This window comes from Pelodiscus sinensis, chromosome 1, assembly GCF_052426305.1.
Source record: "Pelodiscus sinensis isolate ZL-2025 chromosome 1, ASM5242630v1, whole genome shotgun sequence".
In the NCBI taxonomy this organism is placed as follows: domain Eukaryota; kingdom Metazoa; phylum Chordata; order Testudines; family Trionychidae; genus Pelodiscus; species Pelodiscus sinensis.
Window position 1 is genome coordinate 82,144,801 of NC_143052.1, and position 22,754 is coordinate 82,167,554.

The following is a 22,754-nucleotide window of genomic DNA, read 5'->3' on the forward strand; positions in this document are numbered from 1 at the left end:
CTGAGAACATAGGGATGAATCCTGCCCCCATTGAGGACAATTTTAAAATTCCAAATAACTTCAGTTTTGCAGAATCAAGGCTATAATGTAGTCCATGAATTTACTAGCATTGTGCTAGCTTCAGATGCATCTACGTTAAGACAAAATGCCGTCTACTTTTATTTAAAGTGTTTTGAAAAAAATATATTGACCTTCTGGTTATTTATTTGGCATATGCAAAGTCAAGCCAAGTCACAGCACTCTTATCAGCAGTGTTCAAGGCATGAAGACCTTCAGGAAGTTGAGTCATTTTGCAGTCCTCAAAAATGTGTGTCTCAGTTTGTGGCTGCCCACATTGACATAGTGGACGGTTTCTAAAATTCCATCGAAATTCTGCTGCAGCACAAATTCTATATTCAGCTCGAAACCAGTTGAAAAAGCTTCATTGCCTTCACAATAAATCAAACCCTGGTTGACGCTGAGCGGGGTTTGCAGCAAAATAATTACCCATCACTTTCTTTGTGTATAATGATGCCTGCCACATGTCCTCTACTATAAATCCCACACCTGGTAAACATGAGGGCAGATGACCATATGGTGGTTTAAACAAATCTTTAATGAACAGTAGATGTGATAGATCACAAAATTTAATCACAAGCTTTGCTACTATGAGTGGCAGGAGACTCATTGGCTAGGGAATGTTAGCCCTCAGCCAGTCCCACCCTTCCCATCCCCTTGTGGCTGCCATCCCCCCACAATGGCCCCCCATGCCCTCCACCTCCGGGCAGGCAGCTGCAATTCCTGGTAATATACGTATATACTCTGCATTTTAATGATTTTTGTTTGCATTCATCAGATTATAAAATATCTAATTACAAAGGCTTCTTCATACCATCCTGAATTAATTCAGAGATGAAAACAAGGGTTGCAGGGCAAAACTATACCTACAGCATATACCTAACTCAGCTGTATTCCTAATTACCAAAATATTCTCATTAAAGCCTGTGCTATAGTAGGTTGGGGGAAGGAATGGAGAATAAATGAGCAAGTCCTAACTGAATCTGAAAAATACTATGCAAGGTTTGGATGACTTGTGTTGTTTTCTTCATTGTTCTCTTGGTACAGATTCCATATTGCTGTATAGTCTGTATATTTAATAGGCCAGACTGTGGGATTAATCACACTCTACAACAGGCAGTGGAGTTACTTTGGATTGATACTGAGGTGTTACTGAGAAAATAATCTGATTCATATTTCTGCAGATAGTTTTTCCATCTACATGATTTTCCAAAATACTGATTCCATTCTTGTAATTCAAGGAGAAGGGAATTTACAGGTCAGCTAATTCTTGGCAGCCATTATGAGACAGGGCTACAAACAGGTGTCCTCATACTGGGTTATGAGGAGTAGGTGAGGGTAATTAGTGAGTAAAAGCCTCTTCCAGGAGAGCAGTGAGGAGAGTTTAGGGGAGGGCCTGCCAAAATCTTGTCTCATGAGCACATTCACCCAAGGTGAAGAAATGTTACTCATCACTGCTCATGCCTTTAACAGCACTGACAGATAGATGGCTCTACACAGTGACACCTGCAGGGGATTATGCACCTTCCAAAGAATGCTGTAATCGATATTACTTTAATTGACTTTGATAAGGAAAACATTCTGACACATCCAATCTGTTTGCCTAAACTCAAATATTACAGCATCTGTATTTTCCTTGATCCTTTAAACACTTTACCAAAATCAATTGATGTAAATGGAAAGAGCACCATTGATTAGAATGGGCTTTGGTTCCGATTCTTCCAGCCTCTAAGTAGCCAGGATGGAAAGGGGATGGTATATACATGAGCAATATCTTCCCATTCCAGAATATGTGATTTATTTGGAGTGGTTGCAAAGTGCCATTTGTCCTCCCCTGAGCAAATTTGATCTCTAATTTGCACAAAGTCAGAAACTGGGAGCTTTTCTTGGTAATCTGACAAAATCAATGGCAAGCAATTTAAGCCTATTCTTGTGCTTAAATGAGAGTAGGATCTGACCCCTCTGAAGTTCTGAGTAACTGTAACATCACTGTGCTTATCTAACAAAGTGGGTTTTATCCACGAAAGCTCATGATACTACATATTTTTGTTAGTCTCTAAGGTGCCACAGGACCACTCATTGTAACTTCACTCTAATGCTTCATTTTCTTTATCCTGTGTCTGCAGGAAGGGGTTTGGTGCTGTATATAATACACACTCACTGTGCAGGGCTGCCAGATATCATGCATCTCTTAGGACACATCTAGTCTAGTCACACATTCCCACAGAGCTGCTTCGACATCACACATTTGGATACGCTGCAGGGAGCTACAGGAATTTGCCTGCAGTTCTGCCTGATGGAACGTAGTCAACAAGGAGCAGCCAGAAAGACAAGGTAGGAGAGGCAGCAGCACAAGAAGGGGGCCTGATACTGGGCTTGGATTCCGCTTAGTACAAGCCAAGCTACCCCAACCTCAGCAAAATCCTATCCCCCACTATTCTCAAGGAGCCTCAGAATCCCCCCACCACTACCTCTACCAGGTACCCCCTCCCAGGAGCCATGACACACTTATATCCCCAACCTCCAGAGCTTCCAGTTGACACTATCTTGCCCTGCCATAAGCAGCACAACCACCTCTTACCTCCCTCAGGGGTTCCCTGTCCTAAGGAGCCCCAGTATTCTGGTCAGCAGAACCAACCACCTCAGCAACCCCTCACAGGCTTCCCACTCAGACTTCTCTGCCTCCTTCCCGCTGCCAGCCAGAGCTGTTCCAGTCTATGCCCTGAGTTTGTAGCTAAAAGAAATATTCACACCTTAAATAATTTGTATAATATGTCAGACCTGGAGCAAGACAGAACTTGGCAGCTTTGTGTGTTCCAATTCATTATCTGCTGTTAGATCTGTGATGTTTCTGTTAAGTGCATAGGCCTATAGGAAGCTTCATGGTGAACAATTTGGTGCTAAATTCTTTTTTAAAATTAGATGCGTGTTCTGAGTACGACATGCTGATGGCTCACTGGGCATGTCCTGTGAGCAGATTTGCTGTGAAGGCCACTGACAAATAAGTGTGAGGTCCTGCACTTCTTTTTTTCCCCCCCCTTTAGCACTTTTCAATGAAGAACTGTGCTCTAAGTGAGGATCGGAGGATAAAGTCATCACTGTGACTATTGATGCGCTTAGCGTGAACTGTGTTGGAACTATGCACCTAATGACTTCCAGCAGTCTTGGGAATGAAACACCGGATCCTTGTCCCAGATGAGATTGCTCCATTGGCACAATGCAGCATTGAAGCTGACTCACATGGCCAGCTAGGGAGTCCCCAGACATAAGAAAATCTCTAGGTGGCATAAAGCCTGCTGAGATTAGCTTTGTGCCACCTCGACTGACCGCCCCTAGCATAGGGACTTTACTGGAGTTCTCCAGTGTCCTGGGGCTATTCAACCGTCCCTTTCAGCTGTTGTAGGTAAAAAAGCCCCTAGGAACAAGGGAATTCGCAGGTGGCATCCAGTCATCTTGCCCTGCTCTTCAGATTAGTGAGAGTCAGGTTGTGCCTGGCCACATGTCTATGCTAGGTTCTATTCAGATCCTGATTCTATTTGCTTTCTGCTTTCACCAGCATCCTCGTCTCCTGCACTCATCTGGAAGATCAGGAACACAGGCCCTGATCCTGCACCTTTAAAATCTAGGAGAGCTTTGCCATTTCAGCAGAAAGTGTCTTCATCTGATGCTCTACAGAGCTCCACCAGTGCAGCCTGCAGTGCTTTTAGTGTAGAGCAGCCCTTAGAAATGGAAGCAGATGGGGCTTTGGAAGCTGTGATCCAATGTATATGCTTCAGGACTGAAAGAAAAGAATTATGGATTTGATATTTGTTCATTGAAATGTGTTGTATGACTCCAAGGCTCACTAGAGAACACCAAAGTAGCATTTAAGGGGATACTTTGTAGTCACTATAAATTATGGGTAGCATGTGAACAATTTGTTAAAGACTAAGGCCTTGATCCTATAACAGATTTCATCTTTAACTGAAATGCCCTTGCTTTTGTAAAAGTGCGATGATAAACCTGAACCAGCTTTTACGTAACTTTGAATTTGTATCTGAAAATGATCTATTTAACTATTGCTCAATATATACAAAAACAATGTCTATATATCTAACTATTGTCTATCCCAAATGTTCCAGTAACCATGTGTTACTATAGATGTAAAAAGAATAAACACAGAGTATAGAAAGTGACTAAAATAACAATGGTTTGTATTGAATGTAACATCTGGCTAACATCTCAGAAACAGGTACATCTATGCTGGATTAAATGGAAGATAAAAAGATTTCCTAGATGGGTGGTGGTTGTTATTATTTTATTAATTTTAGTTTGTATGTTAAAGGACTGATAACATGTCTGAAGGCAAGATATTAGTGTGATGCTTCCCAGGGATACCCAGAGTTGGGAGGTTTCGACCTCACTACTGCATCTGCCCCTTAGAATGAGGAAACCTCATCTGTACCTGCTGTGAGTCAGCTTCCCAATTTCACCAGCCACCAGAAATTCAAACACTTGCCTCTAGGGTTTTGCAGGTCCTACTCTTACTCTTCAGCAGGAGCAATAACATAGGCATGCGCAGCACATTTCATTAGGGTGTGCACCCGGAGAATTTTTTTAAAATGTACTTTGACCCCCCATTAGCCATGCCCCTGACCCCCATTGGCCACACCCCCTGACTCCCATTGGCCACACCTCTGGAGATGAACCCAGGCTCCACACGGCACTGCCACCTTGAAATGCTGCCTCAGCGTTTCAAAGAGGGCAGTGCCGCACTGCTGAGCCAGGGATCAGCTGTGCCGTGCTGCCACTTTGAAGTACCCCTTCTTCCCCCTCCTTTGCTGCCTCTACCTGATATGACTGTCTATCTGATAAGCATTTGCTTATCAAATAGTCAACTAGTCCTTAACATCCTTACGCCAATCTCCCTGGAGTGTCCAGCCCCCTCATCTGCTGGACACTTGGAGTATACACAGATTCACGGCTTCTAAAGAAATGGTACATCCCAGCTTACCAGTTCTACGTTGGATCACAGCTTTGCTTAATGCCCAGCAATTAGCTATGTTTATAATGAAATTAAGTATATGTTTATTTAACAAAACCCAGAAACATAAGTAGTAGCAAGTAGAAGCAGTGAAAAGAAATGGTAGCATATAAAATAAAATTTTAATGCTCTTCCTAAAACTTAGATTTAATTACCAAAATGTTCTTGTGTTTTAGAGCGATGCTCACGCAAAATTCTTGCAGCGTTTTACAAGCAGGCTTGGTTATAATCCTCCTTTCATGAGGCAGACATGCTATCAACTTGTCTCCTAGGAGAAGGCTGGCCCACTGAGTTTTGTTGCCCCCTGCTCCTCTTTCCCCCCCAATGAACCAGTCCTACTCTGTCTGCTGTATTTGCTTCTTCCTATAAATTTTCTCTTTTGTAGATATTGTAGCCTTTTGACTGACACCTGAATAGGCCTCCAGTGTGAGACAGACAATACACAAATGATCAGACAGGGATATAAGTGTCTGTGATTTCCCACCTGAAAGGCATATACCCAAGGCATATACTCCGAGACACTACTGACTTCCTAAGGAAACTACAAAACATCGATAACCTCCCCAATAATACCATCCTTGCCACCATGGATGTAGAAGCTCTATATACCAACATCCCACATGAAGACGGATTACAAGCAATTAGAAACACTATCCCAGAGGACACTACTGCCAACCTGATAGCAGACCTATGTAACTTTGTTCTCACCCACAATTATTTCCAGTTTGAGAACAACTTATACCTCCAGATCAACGGCACAGCCATGGGTACACGCATGGCCCCACAGTATGCTAACATCTTTATGGCTGACCTAGAACAACGTTTCCTTAACTCCCGTCCCCTTTCACCCCTCCTCTACCTACGGTACATCGATGACATCTTTATGATCTGGACGCATGGCCAAGAAACACTGGAGATATTCCACAGAGATTTCAACAACCTACACCCCACCATCAACCTCAGCCTGGACCATTCTACACGAGAGATCCACTTCCTGGACACCACAGTACAAATCAACAATGGAAAATTAGACACCACTCTCTACAGAAAACCCACCGACTCATACAGTTACCTACATGCTTCCAGCTCCCATCCAGAACACACCACACGATCCATCGTCTATAGCCGAGCCCTTCGATACAACCGCATCTGCTCTAATCCCACTGACAGAGACCAGAAGCTTCAGGATCTCTACCAAGCATTTATAAACCTCAACTACCCATCCAGAGAAATAAAAAAGCAAATTGAAAGAGCCAGACGAATACCTAGAAACCATCTACTTCAAGACAGACCCAAGAAAACCAACAATAGAACACCACTTGTCATCACCTACAACCCCCAACTTAAACCTGTCCAACACATTATCAATAAACTACAGCCTATACTGGAACAGGATACCATACTCAAAGAGGCTCTGGGAGACAGACCCATAGTCTCCTATAGACAACCACCTAACCTCAAGATGATTCTTACCAACCACCACAGGACATACCACACTAATACCAACCCTGGTACCTTCCCTTGCAACAAACCCCGTTGCCAGCTTTGTCCACATATTCATTCTGCTGATACCATTATTGGGCCTAACCAAGTGAGTTATAAGATCAAGAACACATATTCCTGCGCATCCAGAAATATAATCTATGCTATCATGTGCCGAAAGTGTCCGTCTGCTATGTACATTGGACAAACATCTCAGACACTTTGCCAAAGGATTAATGCCCACAAAACAGATATCAGACAAGATCACAAAGAAAAAAAAGTTTCTTGCCATTTTAACCAGAAAGGACACTCTTTCTGGGTATGTCTACACTACCCCGCTAGTTCGAACTAGCGGGGTAATGTATGCATACCGAACTTGCTAATGAAGCCCGGGATTTGAATTTCCTGGGCTTCATTAGCATAAAGCCGGCACCGAGGAGTACAGATAGTTCGGAATGGCTACGTAGTTCGAACTATCTAGCCCGTGCCGCGTGTAGCCGCGTGGCACGGGGTTCGCATTAGCTGGCTTTTAAAAATGGCGGCGCCGGCTTTATGCTAATGAAGCCCGGGAAATTCAAATCCCAGGCTTCATTAGCAAGTTCGGTATGCATACATTACCCCGCTAGTTCGAACTAGCGGGGTAGTGTAGACATACCCTCAATGACTTAACCACCTGCATTCTGCTACAAAGACCTTTTAGATCTGCACTTGAAAGGGAATCCTCTGAACTGTCATTCATGTTAAAATTCAACACTTTCCAAAAAGGACTCAACAAACACTTGAACTATCTCACCCATTACCAAGATAGTTTCCCCAATTATCACCTCTAATACCATTAACTCACAAACATCCCACTCTCCCTACCTCTAATATCATCAATTCACAGACACTTACCTTCCTTCCTCCCCCCCCCCCCTGCATCCCCCTCCTGTTCTGCAATGTGATTTGTCCTTTTCATATTTGTTCATTTTTTTAATTGTATCCTTTGGTATATATGGTTGTGACTACTTTCTTCCACTATTTGATCTGAGGAAGTGGGTCTGTCCCACGAAAGCTCATCATCTAATAAACCATCTTGTTAGTCTTTAAAGTGCTACATTGTCCTGCATTTTGCTTCAGCTACCCCAGACTAACACGGCTACATTTCTATCACTACCCAAGGTATGTTATCTCTTAGTGATGTGCCTTACTCTAAGACCTTAAGAACATAATTTGCAATGTAGATACACAACTCTTTAAATATTATCCCTATATACATTTTGCAATGGTTATGACAACCAGTGGGCTACTGGCTTTCAGTAGAGATATTTGATACCACCCTTTGATGAACTAGTATGCAGATACACCCAGGGGATCCCTGTAAAACCCTATTTAATCTCTGTGCTTTCTGCTAATTGGCACCAAAGGTTCCCTGAGGGTATGGCTAGATTGCAGGGGAGGAGGTTTCGGGATATCTCTATTATCCTGAAAAAACTCTGCCACATCCTGGGAACACATTTGCTCTTCTGCTTTTTTTTTTTTTTTTTTTTTTTTGCAGAAGAGCATATGTCCTCTTTCGGAAGCCCCTGTATTCCTCGTTCTACAAGGAAGAAGGGGGCTTCTGAAAGAGGGTTTTTTTCCAACATTTGACCCGGTCTAAATGGGCCAAATGTCAGAAAAGCCTCTTCCGACAAAAGAACTGGAAAAAGGTACACAAAATGCGATGAGCATTTTGCGTACCTTTCACTGACAAAAATGTGTAGTCTAGCTGTACCCTGAGTGACTACATAGATGTAGTAAAACCTGCTTAATATTTGAGAATGGAAGGACATGATTTTGTCAGGCTTCCCTGCTTGATCACCTTTCAATATCATCAGCATAAAATCATCTTATTGCTAGTGCACAGAAAATATAAACAGTTTGGTATGAGAGCAAAGATCATAGCAGGGTAGCAGATAACAGTTCTTGGTGGGTGGGAAGGGGAGCAGCCGTTGTTTTATATTTAGTAGCTAAGTAGAATAATAACTGAATTACCATGAGCTTTTATCGGCCACAATATGATATAACTATAGCCAAACTGTCCCATATCTTTTTAATTTTAATTTTAGTTAAACATTTAGAGTACATCTAGACTACATGCCTCTGTCGCCAGTGGCATGTAGATTAGGCTACCAGGCATAGGAAAATGAAGTGGCGATTTAAATAATCGCCGCTTCATTTAAAATTACAAGGCTGCCACGCTGAGCCAATCAGCTGTTTGTCGGCTCAGCGCGGTAGTCTGGACGCGCGGGTGTCGACATCAAAGGCATTTGTCGACCACCCAGGTATGCCTCCCGGGATGAGGTTTACCTGGGTGGTCGACAAATGCCTTTGATGTCGGCACCCGCGCGTCCAGACTACTGCGCTGAGCCGACAAACAGCTGATCGGCTCAGCGCGGCAGCCTTGTAAATTTAAATGAAGCGGCGATTATTTAAATCGCTGCTTCATTTTCCTATGCCTGGTAGCCTAATCTACATGCCTGTGGCGACAGAGGCATGTAGTCTAGATGTACCTTTATTCATGGAGGATTCAGAGTAACAGTGCTGAAGACAAAAGGCCTCCGATTACCTACAGAGCTGGGAAGTGGCAGTACAGACAGCCCTACCAATGTTTTCTCAACCCTTTTTTTGAAGAGCCCACTTCCACAGATGAGAGGGTAGTTCAATTTTCTTACCCATGTTATCTCAATCCCTTTGCTGAGAATGCTAACAAAAAGCATGATCCAAAGCTTACTGAAGCCAGTTGAAAGACATTGATTAACTTCACTGCATCAAAGTAATCCACTTTTGCAAACCCATTTGAATTTACGTCCACTGCGATCTGGACTAAAACCACCAACTCATTTCCCATAAGCCACTGTGGCCATCTGGAGGCTCATACTGTTCAGAACTGACTTGAGCTGGGTTTGCACTGGTGAACTAGGCAGTGTAACGCATTGTGAGTCCTCTGTTAACCATCCAAGCCCCCCGGGCTCTCCTATCAGCCTGGAAACTAATGATTAAAAAAGCCTATAATTTTTTCAGGCAGTAACTATGTCTTCTATTCAAAATAGCTCTTGACACTGTACATCACTCTCGAATGACCCAAACGATCTGCAGGCCCTGGATATTTTATGCAAACATATACTTTTCAAAATGCAAAGGGAGTGCTGCATTTTCGCTGTTGTAACTGTGTTAAATGGATGGAGACTGTAAGCATGATATTGTAGCTATGAATTAGATTTCTCAAAGCAGGTCTTCTGCAGAGAGCAGGGTGCTTATTCATCATTGAGATCAGTAGGCTATAATTAGCATTCTCTAGGGAGGTATTTATCTTCCATTTTTATGCAGTCCCCCAGGCAACAAATGTAGAGGACAAAATTCATTGGCCTGTAGCACCAGGATGTAATCTCAAGGGACTGTTAGTATCTAAGGATGAATACATTTCATAGACATGTTTACAATACTATTTCTGTAATCGCATAATTTCCAGTCTAACTTGTATCAGTTGTGACTTTACAGGCCAAAGACTGTCTCTGAACAGAAGTAAAATATTCTTTTCAGTTTCCTTGAAATTACAATAAGGAGTACTCAAGGCACCACAGGTTAACAGGAGATTTTACATTCAATGCCTCTAACATTTTAAACACTCTTAACTGTGGCAGCCTCTGCACTTTCTCAGATAGCTGCATGAATGGAAGTACTTTAGTGATACTGTAATTTGTGACTCTGGTAGTAAATTATAACTGTGCATTGGTATGTTTTGAGGTGAGCAATAAATATGTGGATTTGTAGGGAAGCACATGGGTGGTTGGACAAAATTCAGGAGCTAGTGAAAAGAATTGGTTTGGGACCATTGCACTGGAAGAAATTTCATTGAAGAGATTTGAGTAAAGGCCAGATGAACAGAGGGATTATGGGAAATCATTTGTATTGGGAAGGAAGTTGTGAATAAGGAGAGGCCAAATAGCAGATTGAAGTAGGGAGTTGGAGGTTGGGATTATACTGGCAGAAGTGGAGAAGTGACATTGTTAATTAAATTGACTAAAAAATGACTAACTGCTAGATCTCAAAAAGTGATTGGGGAATTACCATCCACTGGGAAGCTTTCTAGTGAGATCCCACAGAAATCTTTTTATGACCTACTGTTATTCCATATCTCTGAATGATCTAGTAAAAAATTATAAAATCATTGCTGGCAAATTTTGCAGATGACAAAAAAAAAAATTGGTGGAGTGGTACCTAATGATAAGGACTGATCAGTTCTACAGAAAAAAATTAGATTCCATGGTAAGCTAGGCTTATTTGAAGTACATGCATTTTAATACAGGTTGGACCTCCCTGGTCTGACACCTCCGGGACTTGAGCAGTCCCAAAGCAGGGAATTTGCCAGACTGGGGTGGTCAATGCTCCTCTGCTGACTGCCCCACTGCTGGGCTCCCAAGTCTGGGGCTCCCACCCTGCTGCCCACTTGCTGCCACCAGAGATCCCCGGGATTCTAGCCAGGGCCCCCTGGCTACTGCCAGCCCCACTGCTGCTGGTGTTCCCTAAGGTTCCCCTGCTGGAGCCACCCAGCTGCTGCCAGTCCTGCTCAGATGCTACCAGCCCCACTGCTGGGTCAGTCTTGTTTCTGCCAGGGCTTCCCCGGCCTGGGGCCACTGCCTGGCCCCTTTGCTGCAGGGGGTTCCCCAGCCAGGTCGGGGTTCCCCATTTGCCAGCTGACACCAGGGGTTCATGTCCAGGGCACAGGCTCCCCATTTGCTATCTGGTCCCACTGATGCCAGAGGTTCTCTGGATACGGATTGGGGGGCTCCTCACCTCCACTTGGCCCTGCTGATGCCGGGGTTCCCTAGCTGGATTGGGGCTCCCCAGTCTCACATAGCCCTGCCAGTGCTGTCCCAGTCAGGGCTCCCCAGCCCTGCATACTCCTAACTGGCTCCCGCTCCTCACCTCTGGGGCTCTTTGGTCCAGTAACATCCCTGGCTCTGCTGGATCAAATATGTTGCCGGACCAGAGAGTCCCAGATTTGGGAGGTTCAACCCATACAACTAAATGCATGAAAGGTATCACTGGATATAGATCAGATTCATAGAGTAGGGGACTATATTTTGATAAGCAGACTCACATTAAAAGCTATGGGGTCCTTGTGGACAATGCAGTATAATCATTGGACTTATAAAGAGGGGAATAAGAAGTCATATGGAGATTTCACTACTACCATATAAAGCCTTAGTGAGACCATTACTGCAGTACTGTGTCTATTCATCATGGCCACCCTTAAAAAAGGAGGCTGACAAATTGGAAAGAGATCAGAAATGAGCTACAAGAATGATTTGAGCACAGCTCATTATGGGTGCGTCTAGACTACAGGGTTTTGTTGACAAAAGTGGCCTTTTGTCAACAAAACTATACCTGCGTCTACACTACCGCCAAGTTCCGTCGACATAACGTCAACAGAACTTGGCAGTTTTGTCGACGGCGGTATACCTCATTCTATGAGGAATAACACCTTTTGTAAACAGAGTTCTGTCGACAGAAGGCGTTATTGCATCTATACTGTCCTTTGCATCTACACTCTCATCTACACTGCATCTACACTGTCCTTTGCATCTACACGCAGCTTGCTTTGTCGACAGAACTGGATGTAGTCTAGACGCTCTTTGTTGACAGAAGCTTTGTCGACAGTATCTGTCGACAAAGCCTCTGTCAACAAAAGCCTGTAGTCTAGACTTACCCTATAAGACAAAAGAAGCTCAATGTATTTCACTTACAAAAGGATGGTTAAGGGATGATCAGGATCTATAAGGGTGCATCTACACAGCACCCTAATCTCCAAATAAGATACACAAATTGCACTGAGCAAGTTGTGTATCTTATTTTGAAATTATTTTGAAATTTGGCACATCTGCACAGTACCAGATTTTGAAATAATGTGCTATTTCAATCCATTCTTTATCCCTCGTGCAAAGAGATTTACCAGATGGTGAAATAGTGCACCTGTTATTTCAAAAAATATTTCAAAATAACAGGCGGCTTGTGTAGATGTGAGGTAGCTATTTTGAGATACTTCCAGTATCCCAAAATAGCTGTGCTGTGCAGACATATCCCATGTAACTCTATGAGGGGGAGATTTCTGCTAGCAGATGGCTCTTTCATATAACAGGCAAAGACACAAGATCCTGCCTGGAAGCTGAGGCTAGACAAATTTAGACTAAAAATAAAGCACAAATTTTTAACAGTGATGTTAATTAACTATTGGAATGAGCTTTCTAGGAATGTGGTGGGTTCTTCATACCTGGAAGTCTTTAAGAGTGGATGTTTTTCTAAAAAATATACTGTGGTTAAACCAGGAATTGTAAGCTTGCTACAGTTACTGGGTGAAATTTTATAGCCTGTTCAGAAAGCGAGTCCAGGTGACCAAAATGGTCCCTTCTGTCCTTAGCAACTATGACATAAATTCAGGATAAAGTTTTCAAAAGGGACTGGTGATTCTGAGTGCCCAGGTTGACACCTGAGGGACCTGCTTTTCTGAAAGTGCTGACCACTCACTCTTGGAAAATCTGCTCTTTTCGGGGAAACTCAGTTTGGCACTCAATATCACTAGTTGGTTTTGAAAATCTTGGCTCTGAGGGTATGCCAGCCTGTGGCAGCAACCCTCCAGCCTGGTAGACAGACTTGGGCTAGCAGGATTTGCTCTGGCACTGAAACTAAATGTGTTAACACTGAAGTTGCAACTCAGGCTCTGAAGCCTAGGTAGGGATAGAGGAGACTTCAGAGCTGGAGCGCCAATCCAAGCCAGTTTCAAAGAGTTGTGTACACAGCTCTTTTTTGAACAAGGTGTATAGTGAGGCACTGAGAGCCATTAAACCAAACTCCAAACCTTCTATTTAACAGGAACCACTCCCCCAGCACCTCTAGCTCCAGCATCTAGTGTGAGCCCTGCTAGTCTAAATCAGTCAGGATATGTCTACACTTGCCCTCTAGTTCGAACTAGGGAGGCAAATGAAGCATACCGAAGTTGCAAATCAAGCACAGGATTTAAATATCCCGCGCTTGATTAGCATATTCACGGCCGGTCGCCATTTTAAAATGCCGGTTGCCCGATTTAACTTGCCGCGTGTAGACGCAATAGTCCGATTTAAAACCCTTCCCTCGAATTAACTAGTAACAGTTAATTCGAGGGAAGAGTTTTAAATTGGACTACTGCGTCTAAATGCGGCAAGTTAAATCAGGCGACCTGCATTTTAAAATGGCGACCGGCCGCAAATATGCGAATGAAGTGCGGGATATTTAAATCCCGCGCTTGATTTGCAACTTCGGTATGCTTCATTTGCCTCCCTAGTTCGAACTAGAGGGCAAGTGAGGACATACCCTCAGACAAGACTGGGAGGCTAGCTTCCGCAGGCTGTGTAAACATACCTCGAGTAATAGCACAGTATCTAGGATTTTTATTTTCCTGTATCTCAAGAGTCATGTAACAAAGTTTTTACTTTTTGGGGGTGGGAGGCGATGAATCCTTCTGGTTTATATGTGTTTTGTTTTCTAAATTAATTCAGTCTCAAAAGATAAACTTAGTTCTTTTGCTGAAGCTTCAAGCTGCAGTAACCTGCCCCTTTACTGATGTTTGGATGTTTTTTTCTTTTCTCCAGATACGGGGCTAACTGGAATTCCAGCAGGCATTTTGAAGAACTCACCAACAGACCAGCAAATTAACAAACTTGCCCAGAGTCTGGGGCCTGAGTGGGAGCATATTGTACTGTACTTGGGTTTGTCGCAGAGTGACATCTACAAATGCAAAGTCAATCACCCTCACAACGTGCAGTCTCAGATTGTGGCTGCATTTGTCCTTTGGAGACAGCGTCTTGGAAACAAAGCAACAATCCAAAGTCTGCACACTGGTCTGAAGGCCGGAGAAGTGGACCCTTCTGTGATCCAACATATGCTTGAGTAAAGTCTTGTTACTGATTGGAAGCTCTTGAGTTTTTTGCTAAATTAAATAAATTTAATTCACTGAATCACTTATCAGAGTTCTGATGTCTCTCAGTTAGAAATCGAAGGAATGACAGATAAGTGGCTTGGTAATTTTATTACTCTGTGCTTCTTTGTAGCTTTCAGATTTCTGTGGGTGGTTTTGACATCTGTTACAAATACATGCATGCCAGATTATTTTTAACAGGCTTTAAGAAATTACTTTTATTTTTCTTCACTTCTTCCAAACTGCTCCGGGTTTGGGTTTACACAGGGCTCAACATGTGTCCCGCAGGTGGGATCTTTGAACAGGGCCTCCATTGGGAACATGCTCCACAATGGCGAGGCATCTCCCAGGTGGGGTGAGCATTGAAAGACGCAAGTGGGCAGACTGGCTGGAACAGACAGGTATAGGGTGTTGGCGTTTCTATCCCCCAAGGAGGAGGGGCTGGGAGCGCTGGGGGATTGTGGGAAGTGCTGACGGCTTAGCCTTGTGGGCAGAGCATGAGAGGGGCTGATTGGCTCACACTGGCCACGTTTGGGTCCGGTGCAATAGCTTAAGGCTTAATCTTTGTATTCATGCCCATCAGTGTGACAGAAGCTATTTGCATGTATATATAACCACACTTAAGTTGGCATGTGCTGTGAGTATCACTGTGGCTCCCCAGGGCTTCCAAAGTTGAGTAGCCCTGCTCTAAACCAAGCCTCTCCATGATTCTGTCCCAATGAGTGGTGGGAGAACTCGTCTATCCTTCTGAGCAAGGGGGGATTTTTGGGAAGGCACTGGATGACCATCAACAGTCAAGTGATTTATCCTGTGTCCTTGCTGCAAAGAGGGCCGGTTACCTGCTCCGTGAAAGTAAAACCTGAACTCTAAACCCTACCTCCAAACCAGGCCTCACGTCTAGGACCGAAAGCACCACTTAATTCACCTGAGAGATTTTTGTGCCTGGTTGAAAGGAGTAGCAGGGGCAACACCAGGATAAAAGCCAAGGCTAACCCTGCCATGAAGATACACCCTCTTGAGTTCTGAGCATGTGTTTGTACTGAGCCAGTACTTGGTAGTTTGCCATGCTAGTATCTCCTGGATGTAGCATCTACAGCCATTTCTGCAGAATCCAAACTTTCAAGGTATTTTTAAAATTAAGTTTCTGCCCTGAGAGTGGAAGAGAGCCCTTCAGATATTACCAGTATATTGGAAGAATGGGTCTCAGAATGCAGTAACAGTTTTAAATGACCCAAATTATTTCACTGCTATGCTCTTTTTAATAGCAGGGCAGATAGGCAGAGATTGGGCTCCTGGATATAATTTAAGCAAAGAGCAACAAGTATTTTCTCTTAGTCTGACTTCCTTAATATGATGAGAGATCCCTTCCAGTGAAAATCCTGATCAGCCACACACACTACATTTTGCATTATTTATTTATTTATTCATTCATTCATTCCCAGGTCACAGTGATGCCTGTGAGACTTCAGATTATTTTGAACATTTGGAGATGTACATTAAAATAGAAATCCTCAGTGTGTGAGCTGCCTGCCCCTAGATAAACCAGGAGAATTTTCCATCCTGAGTCATTTGTTATGACAACCCATTGATCCATGGGATAAAACATTTTCAAAAGGTTAGAAAAATAAACAAACAATTTTCCAAAGAATATAAAAAGAAATACTGATGAGATTCTGCATGCAGATGAGTTGCCAATGTTATCTAGTGGAAAGAAAAACAATATTTGAGTGTTAATCTATTTATAAGTTTCCATATTTTCAAAAAGAGAAGGATATTCTTAATACATTGCATAACATAGCACTCAAAAGGCAGTCCCTCAGAGATCATGATTTATCATGCATGTTCAACTAATTTGTCCGGATTTCACTATGGAAAATTCAAAGATGTCTTTCTGCCACTTGGTAAAAGTAATAGAAACTATATCTGGCTACAGAGTCTTTTTAATCTGAATTAATCTCCAGCAGAGTGCCTGTTTGTGAAACAGAAATATTTGCATAATATTTCAATATGACTTCCTAGATAAGGAGAGATTTACATGGTATAACCATGTTAACTTTGGCACTGGAGTGAGAGACAGAATTCTTCATAAATTCCTCTTCAAAGTTCTTGCAAAAATTTGAAGGATCACAATACTGCAGCTCAGCGGTTCCTGGATAGGTAATGAACAGGTCATGTAGGGTGCTCCTGGTGTATCAGTGAATACATTTACCACCTATTAGTGACAGCCCATTTCTAATATTGGAGAGTGATCCCAAACCCACTGAAGACAATAGGAAAAAAACACATTGACTTCAATGGACTTGGGGTTAATTCAGTGGTATGTTCCCTTTGGGACCCACTGAAGAATGGTGTTTTTACTAGTGCACTTTGAAATGTAGTTTTTATGGATAACTGGTAACAAAAGGCCAGAGTCGTCTGTGGGTAGAGTTAGTGTTTTAGATATAAGGGTCCTACTTTCACTGCCCCAAGGATCATTATGTTCCAGTTGAATTCTACGCAAGGCTTGATTAGAGAAAAAGAGCAGAAGGGTAGAGCCATTCAGTACAAAATAACAGAGCCTAAAGAGGGTTAGTCTCTTTTCAGTGCTGTTAATATCACCTCCACATTCTGACTCTGAATAGCTCCTCGGAAGGACTAGACCTGAAATCTGTGGGGATTGGTTACGGGTTTATGGATTTTTCACCTGGAGGTCAATTGTTCAAACTCAACCCGAGTCAATGTTGACCCAAAGCTGACACACTTGGCAGTTTATTGGTGGCCAGGGTGAAATTAGTTTGAGACTTTCAGGCCTGGTTTCAGTGGCGGAGTATCCACAATGTAACCCAGCCCCACTCCTGCAACTGGCACTGTGGTCACCACCTTTGCTGGCACACTAGACAAGAAGACAAAGGCTTGAATGTGCACAAAGCCTGACCCACCTGTTCACTGTTTCAGATTTGGAGCACTCTGGCAAGATTGTCTGGATAATACACTGCCTCTGCCCCTGCTGTACTTGTTTTGTGGATAGAGGGAGGATAGCAGTCTTATGGCTATCAGCCAGGCCCCCTTTCAGATCAGCAGGAAATTCAGCCAACCAAAGAAAGTCTAGACTGGATTATTGCCCTGTGAGTTACTCAGTGCTATATACGAGGAATGGGTTGTATTCAGGCGCTGCACAGCTGTAGTTGCAGTCATGTTCAGGCTGTATGCTAGACCTTTAAGTAGGTGGTATGCAGAGTGGGCTGTAATAAATATTGTTTTGATATTACACTGCCATAGTAGTGAAAATGCTTACGGCTGGCTTGTGCTGTCTTTACTCATGTTATTATGTGTTTTCTTACAGCAGTAGATCCATTCTGCTCATTGGGACCTCCTCATGTGTACCGGAGATCATAAGGGTTTCCCAGCCAAGGCTTAAAAGAGCATTATTTGCAGTGTCAGGATTAAGGGACATTGTGCAAACAGATTCCTAGAAAGGTGAATTTCTGGCTAATTACGTCTTTGCTTAGTCACAGCTGATGTGGGGGCTTTTCACATGTCTTGAGTTATTTCCTGTCTGAACTAATTTGTTTCCTGCATGTGATTATTTTTATGAAGCAGGGAGGTCGTCATTATGCAGATATTAACATATCCCAGTTTATGCAGGAGGACAGACTAGATGGTTTTAATGGCCCCTTCAGACTTCAAAAAAATTTCTGAGTTGTGGGGGCATCTTCTAAAGCTTCAGTATTAGGTATTTTTAATATCATTTAAACAGGACCCTAAATAAATATATCTACCCCAGTTCTCACCCCTTTGCACAATTTGAATTAAATTAATCTAGTCATGCAAATCTTTTCCTTGGCAGAGTGACCACCACTACAAAATCAGAAGACATCATGGTATTGCCTTTACCATGGCATTTCCTGTACCACGATAAAGAATTTATACGATGCAGCAGTAAATATTTATGTTACAATGATACCCTCTTCTCTAGGAATTTTATGCTTTCTGGTTAACATGACATAATTCAGTGTGCCTTGTATATGCAAGCTTTTGTTAGCAGAACCAAAGTGATTGTCCTTTCTAATCTCCTTCTGTGACTAACTAGACGTGTGCACCACCTGTTTTTAAGGATCTTATCACAATGCCGTAGGTTGGCAGGTGACCAAGTTTTCGCTGTAACAGAACAAAAGGTAGCACTTGCTTCTGGAATCTAACACTTCCTTCCCAATCTATTAAAGACCCTTCCCATCCCCTAACTGTGGTCTTCTATTCTAAAAAGCACTGGCGTCCTTTGTAACTATACCCCTTTGTTTTGTATTTTTACCACTTGATTTTATTTTTATATCTGCTTTGTGCTGTTTTCTAACTCAGCTGTTCACAATCTGTAGCACTTCTTCATGGGGCATAAAGAGAATTCTAATCATCATTATTATTACTCCTACACAGAAGTGAAACTAGTGGTCTAGATATTGGTTTGTTTTAAGGGCTGGAATGTGCCCTGAGGGACTGCCCTGAATAAAGGCCAAATGCATAACTCGCACTGCCCCAGGTGAGGCTTGACACACCTTTTGCACAAATCCCCCCGGGCTCCCTTGTTGCTCTGGAAGGAAAGTTGGTTGTGACACCCCTTTTCTGGGCATTACTCCATGTCTCCTCACAGCACAGCTAACCAGCCTGCCTGGCTGGTGCGTGGCAGGCATAGAGCCCACCCCAACACCAATTCCTATCCATTCCCTTCCCACTTGCAAATGTGGGAAGCATCCAACAGGCAATCTTTGAGTACCCAATGCTGCTAAGTCTGTGCTAATATGGCTAATCTGGTCCTTTGGTCACATCAGGGCTAATCAAAATTTTGCTGTCAGAGCGTGGATTGGGGAGGTGGCCTTACTGTTGCTATATTTTCTTCTGTGATCTTAGACACCTTTCTCTTCCTCCTTCCTTTCTTTTTTTTTATATATATATAAAGCTGATCTTTAATTCCCAAATACAAAACACACAATTAAAATCATCCTGACCCTTGGAAGGTGTTATATAATTCAGTGACCATTCTACCACTGAGCTACTTAGAAGAACAAAATCCAAGTAACACAAATGTACCTTGGCCCAGTATCTCTGCCTCATTTACAGCTGGTAATGTAACAGTGTGGTGCTTCTAGCATTGGCTCTGTATATAGACAAACACCTGCCATGGATGGTCTAGGTACAGTGGGTCCTGCCTCAGTGCACGGGGCAGATTCGATGACCTCTCAAGGTCCCTTTCCGCCCTACATTTCTATGATTTTATAACATACAAATTTGGATCTGCATATGATTCAAAAATATTTTGGCCTCATGATTAAGGTTAAGATTCTATCACAGGTATTTTTAGTAAAAGTCATGGGCAGGTCATGACCCATCCATGACTTTTACTAAAAACGCCTTGTCAGAGCGCTGCCAGTGGCTGTGTTCTGGCAGCTGTTCTGGTGGCCCCAGGGCTGACAGCTACTCCAGGCTTGTCCTGGAAGAAGTCCCAGAAAGTCCTGGAATCTGTCACCTCCATGACAAACTCGTATCCTTACTCATGATAAACTGTACTGTTATTTTCTGCCTTATCAGAAACCATTCAGTAATAAATTATGATGCTCTAACCCCATGTGTTAGTAAAAGCTGTTTTAATCCAAGTTTACAAATACAAAGAGGTTGTTTTTTCCAATATAGGATCCCAGCCCTGTTTTTAGAAGCTAAAAAAGGCGAGTGTCCACACTACCAGGGAAAGATGAGAGTTTTGCGGGGCCCAGGACAACACAATTTCGCGGGGCCCCCCTTTGGAGAAAAAATAGAAAAAGGTGCCAAATGCGCAAATTGAAGGCTATTTTCATATTCAATGTGAATTGGATAAATTTGATAGAAACTTAATTTAGTTGGATAATTTTTATTTTAATTATATTGTAAGTTATTCTTAAACAAAATTCTGCATTAATGATTAAAATTTTTCATTTGTATTTGTCTCCTCCCCTTCCTGCCTCACTCTCTCTTTCTCCTTCCCCTCCTGCCTCTCACTCTCTCTTTCTTTTCTCCTCCTCTTCCTGCCTCACTCTCTCTTTCTCTTCTCCTCCTCCTCCTGCCTCACTCTCTCTTTCTCTTCTCCTCCTATTCCTGCCTCACTCTCTCTTTCTCTTCTCCTCCTCCTCCTGCCTCACTCTCTCTTTCTCTTCTCCTCCTCTCCTGCCTCACTCTCTCTCTTTCTCTTCTCCCCCCTCCTGCCTCACTCTCTCTTTCTCTTCTCCTCCTCCTCCTCCTGCCTCACTCTCTCTCTTTCTCTCCTCCTCCTCCTCCTCCTCCTGCCTCACTCTCTCTCTTTCTCTTCTCCTCCTCTACCTGCCTCACTCTCTCTCTTTCTCTTCTCCTCCTCCTCCTGCCTCACTCTCTCTCTTTCTCGGCTCCTCCTCCCCTGCCTCACTCTCTCTTCTCCTCCTGCCTCACTCTCTCTTTCTCTTCTCCTTAGTTCTCCCCCTCCTGCCTCTCACTTGCGGAGCCTAAACAGCCATTTGGGCCCTGTGCGGCATCCCAGCTGAGCAGCACAGAACTCAACCGAGCGCCACGGCGGGAGGTGAAGGGGGGCAGGGCGGTGATGTACACGGCCAGGGGGCAGGACCTGGAGCCTCTGTCACACCCTTCACCTCCCACCCCCCGGCTGTGTACAGCACTGCCCCTCCCCCCTTCGCCTCCCGCTGTGGCGCTCGGCTGAGTTCTGCACCACTCAGCCAGGCTGCCGCACGGGAGCAAGCAGCTCAAGCAGCCATTTGGGCCCACATGGCGGCTTGACGTGGGGCCTATTGCAGTGCGGGGCCTGGGGCAGCCACCCCGCTCACCCTGCCCTATATCCGCCGCTGCACACTACCAAGCCTGTTATTTCTAAATAAAGGGCTTGTTATTTCTAAATAATAACTCCTGCTTGTGAAGAGGAATAGTGCTATTTCAAAATTGTTGTTTCAGTAGTTATAATTTCAAAATAATTTATTTTGAAATAACTCCCTAGTGTAGATCTGCCCTAACTGGAGAGAGAAGAAGCTATGCATATCTTCTTTCACACTGAGGGAGGGAGCAAATTTTATATAATTTTGGGTTTGCACTCCAAGGGAGGTGGGTCCTGAGTGTTGAGGAAAGTCCCTCAAGCTAAGCTTTCCCAGATTTTATATCAGTGTCTGCATCATTCTGCAGTTGGGTGTGACCGTGCTTGCGAGTGCACTAAGGGAGGCTTAATAACCTGACTTAGCCAGACAAGATAAAAGGGTACCCAGGCTGGCAGAACCATGTTCAGTGGTGTCTCAGCATATCAACTGGCATCTCAGAGGGAGCAACCGGTCACACCCAAATCTCTAGGCTGAAGGAGATTACATTACTCATCTCATGCACTCTCTTTAGAGAACGGGAAGAACATTGAGTGTATTGCATTGTAATACCCTCTGCTGGGTAACCTGTGCAGTACTATCCCTTTGGCTTGAGAATATCTTTGTCCGGATTCCCAGATAATTTGATATTAATGACGTATAAGTTTTTGTTTCATAAAAGTGGTGAATCGGAAAATGATGTTTGCCATGCTCGGTTTTTAACTTTAAGGTAAATAAAAACCAAAAAAGGAAAGGGCTACCAGTTATAACTTTAAAAAATTGTGACCAGGTACATCCTTTCTATTGCCAGCCGTAACACTTCCCACTCTGGCAATAGTGGCCCCGGGGTATTCAGCTCCACTCAGATAGGCTGAGTACCCTTTAGAGTTCCCTTGGTTGTAATTCAGGGTAGGCCTGAGGGGCAGCCTTAGGAATGATCCTCCACCAAACAAACAAAAGAAAGTCTCAAACAAAGACAAAGGAGGCTACCTTTTGCTGTCCCCCTTGCTGGGGCAGGGTGTTTCCCTGTTGGCGTCAGTCCTTCCCCTAGCAAGCACTCAGGTTTGACTCTCTCCCCTATGGGAAGGAGCAAAGCTACTCACTCTGGAGCAGCTTATTTCTCTGCAGCTACTAGCCTGGCAGCAGCTTCTCTCTCTCTCTCTCTCTCTTCCCCTGCTTGCTCTACCCAGAGAAGAGCTTTTCAAAGGCCTAAGGCAGCCTTTAATTGGATTCAGGGGTTCAGATTTGACCTGAGTTAACCCCTTCTAAGCTTGTAGGAAAAAGGTTCTTTGGGCAAGAGGTTCCTACTAAAGAATAGGATTGAGTGTTCTTCCTTTCCTACCATTTGAGAAAGCATGGCTCCCAACCCGACCTCTGAGGCATTGGT

General features: G+C 43.5%; 1 protein-coding gene across 3 annotated transcripts in view; it reads left to right on the forward strand.

Moving 5' to 3' along the window:
- Positions 1 to 14,574, forward strand: part of CRADD (CARD and death domain containing adaptor protein) — a 97,519-nt gene extending 82,945 nt beyond the window's left edge. For all 3 annotated transcript variants that reach the window (XM_089780327.1, XM_006126880.4, XM_006126881.5), the window contains one exon: positions 14,209 to 14,574. In XM_089780327.1, the coding sequence (XP_089636453.1) occupies positions 14,209 to 14,510 (302 nt within the window). In that variant the 3' untranslated portion in view covers positions 14,511 to 14,574. The remainder of the gene's footprint in view (positions 1 to 14,208) is intronic.
- Positions 14,575 to 22,754: the final 8,180 nt, after the last annotated feature.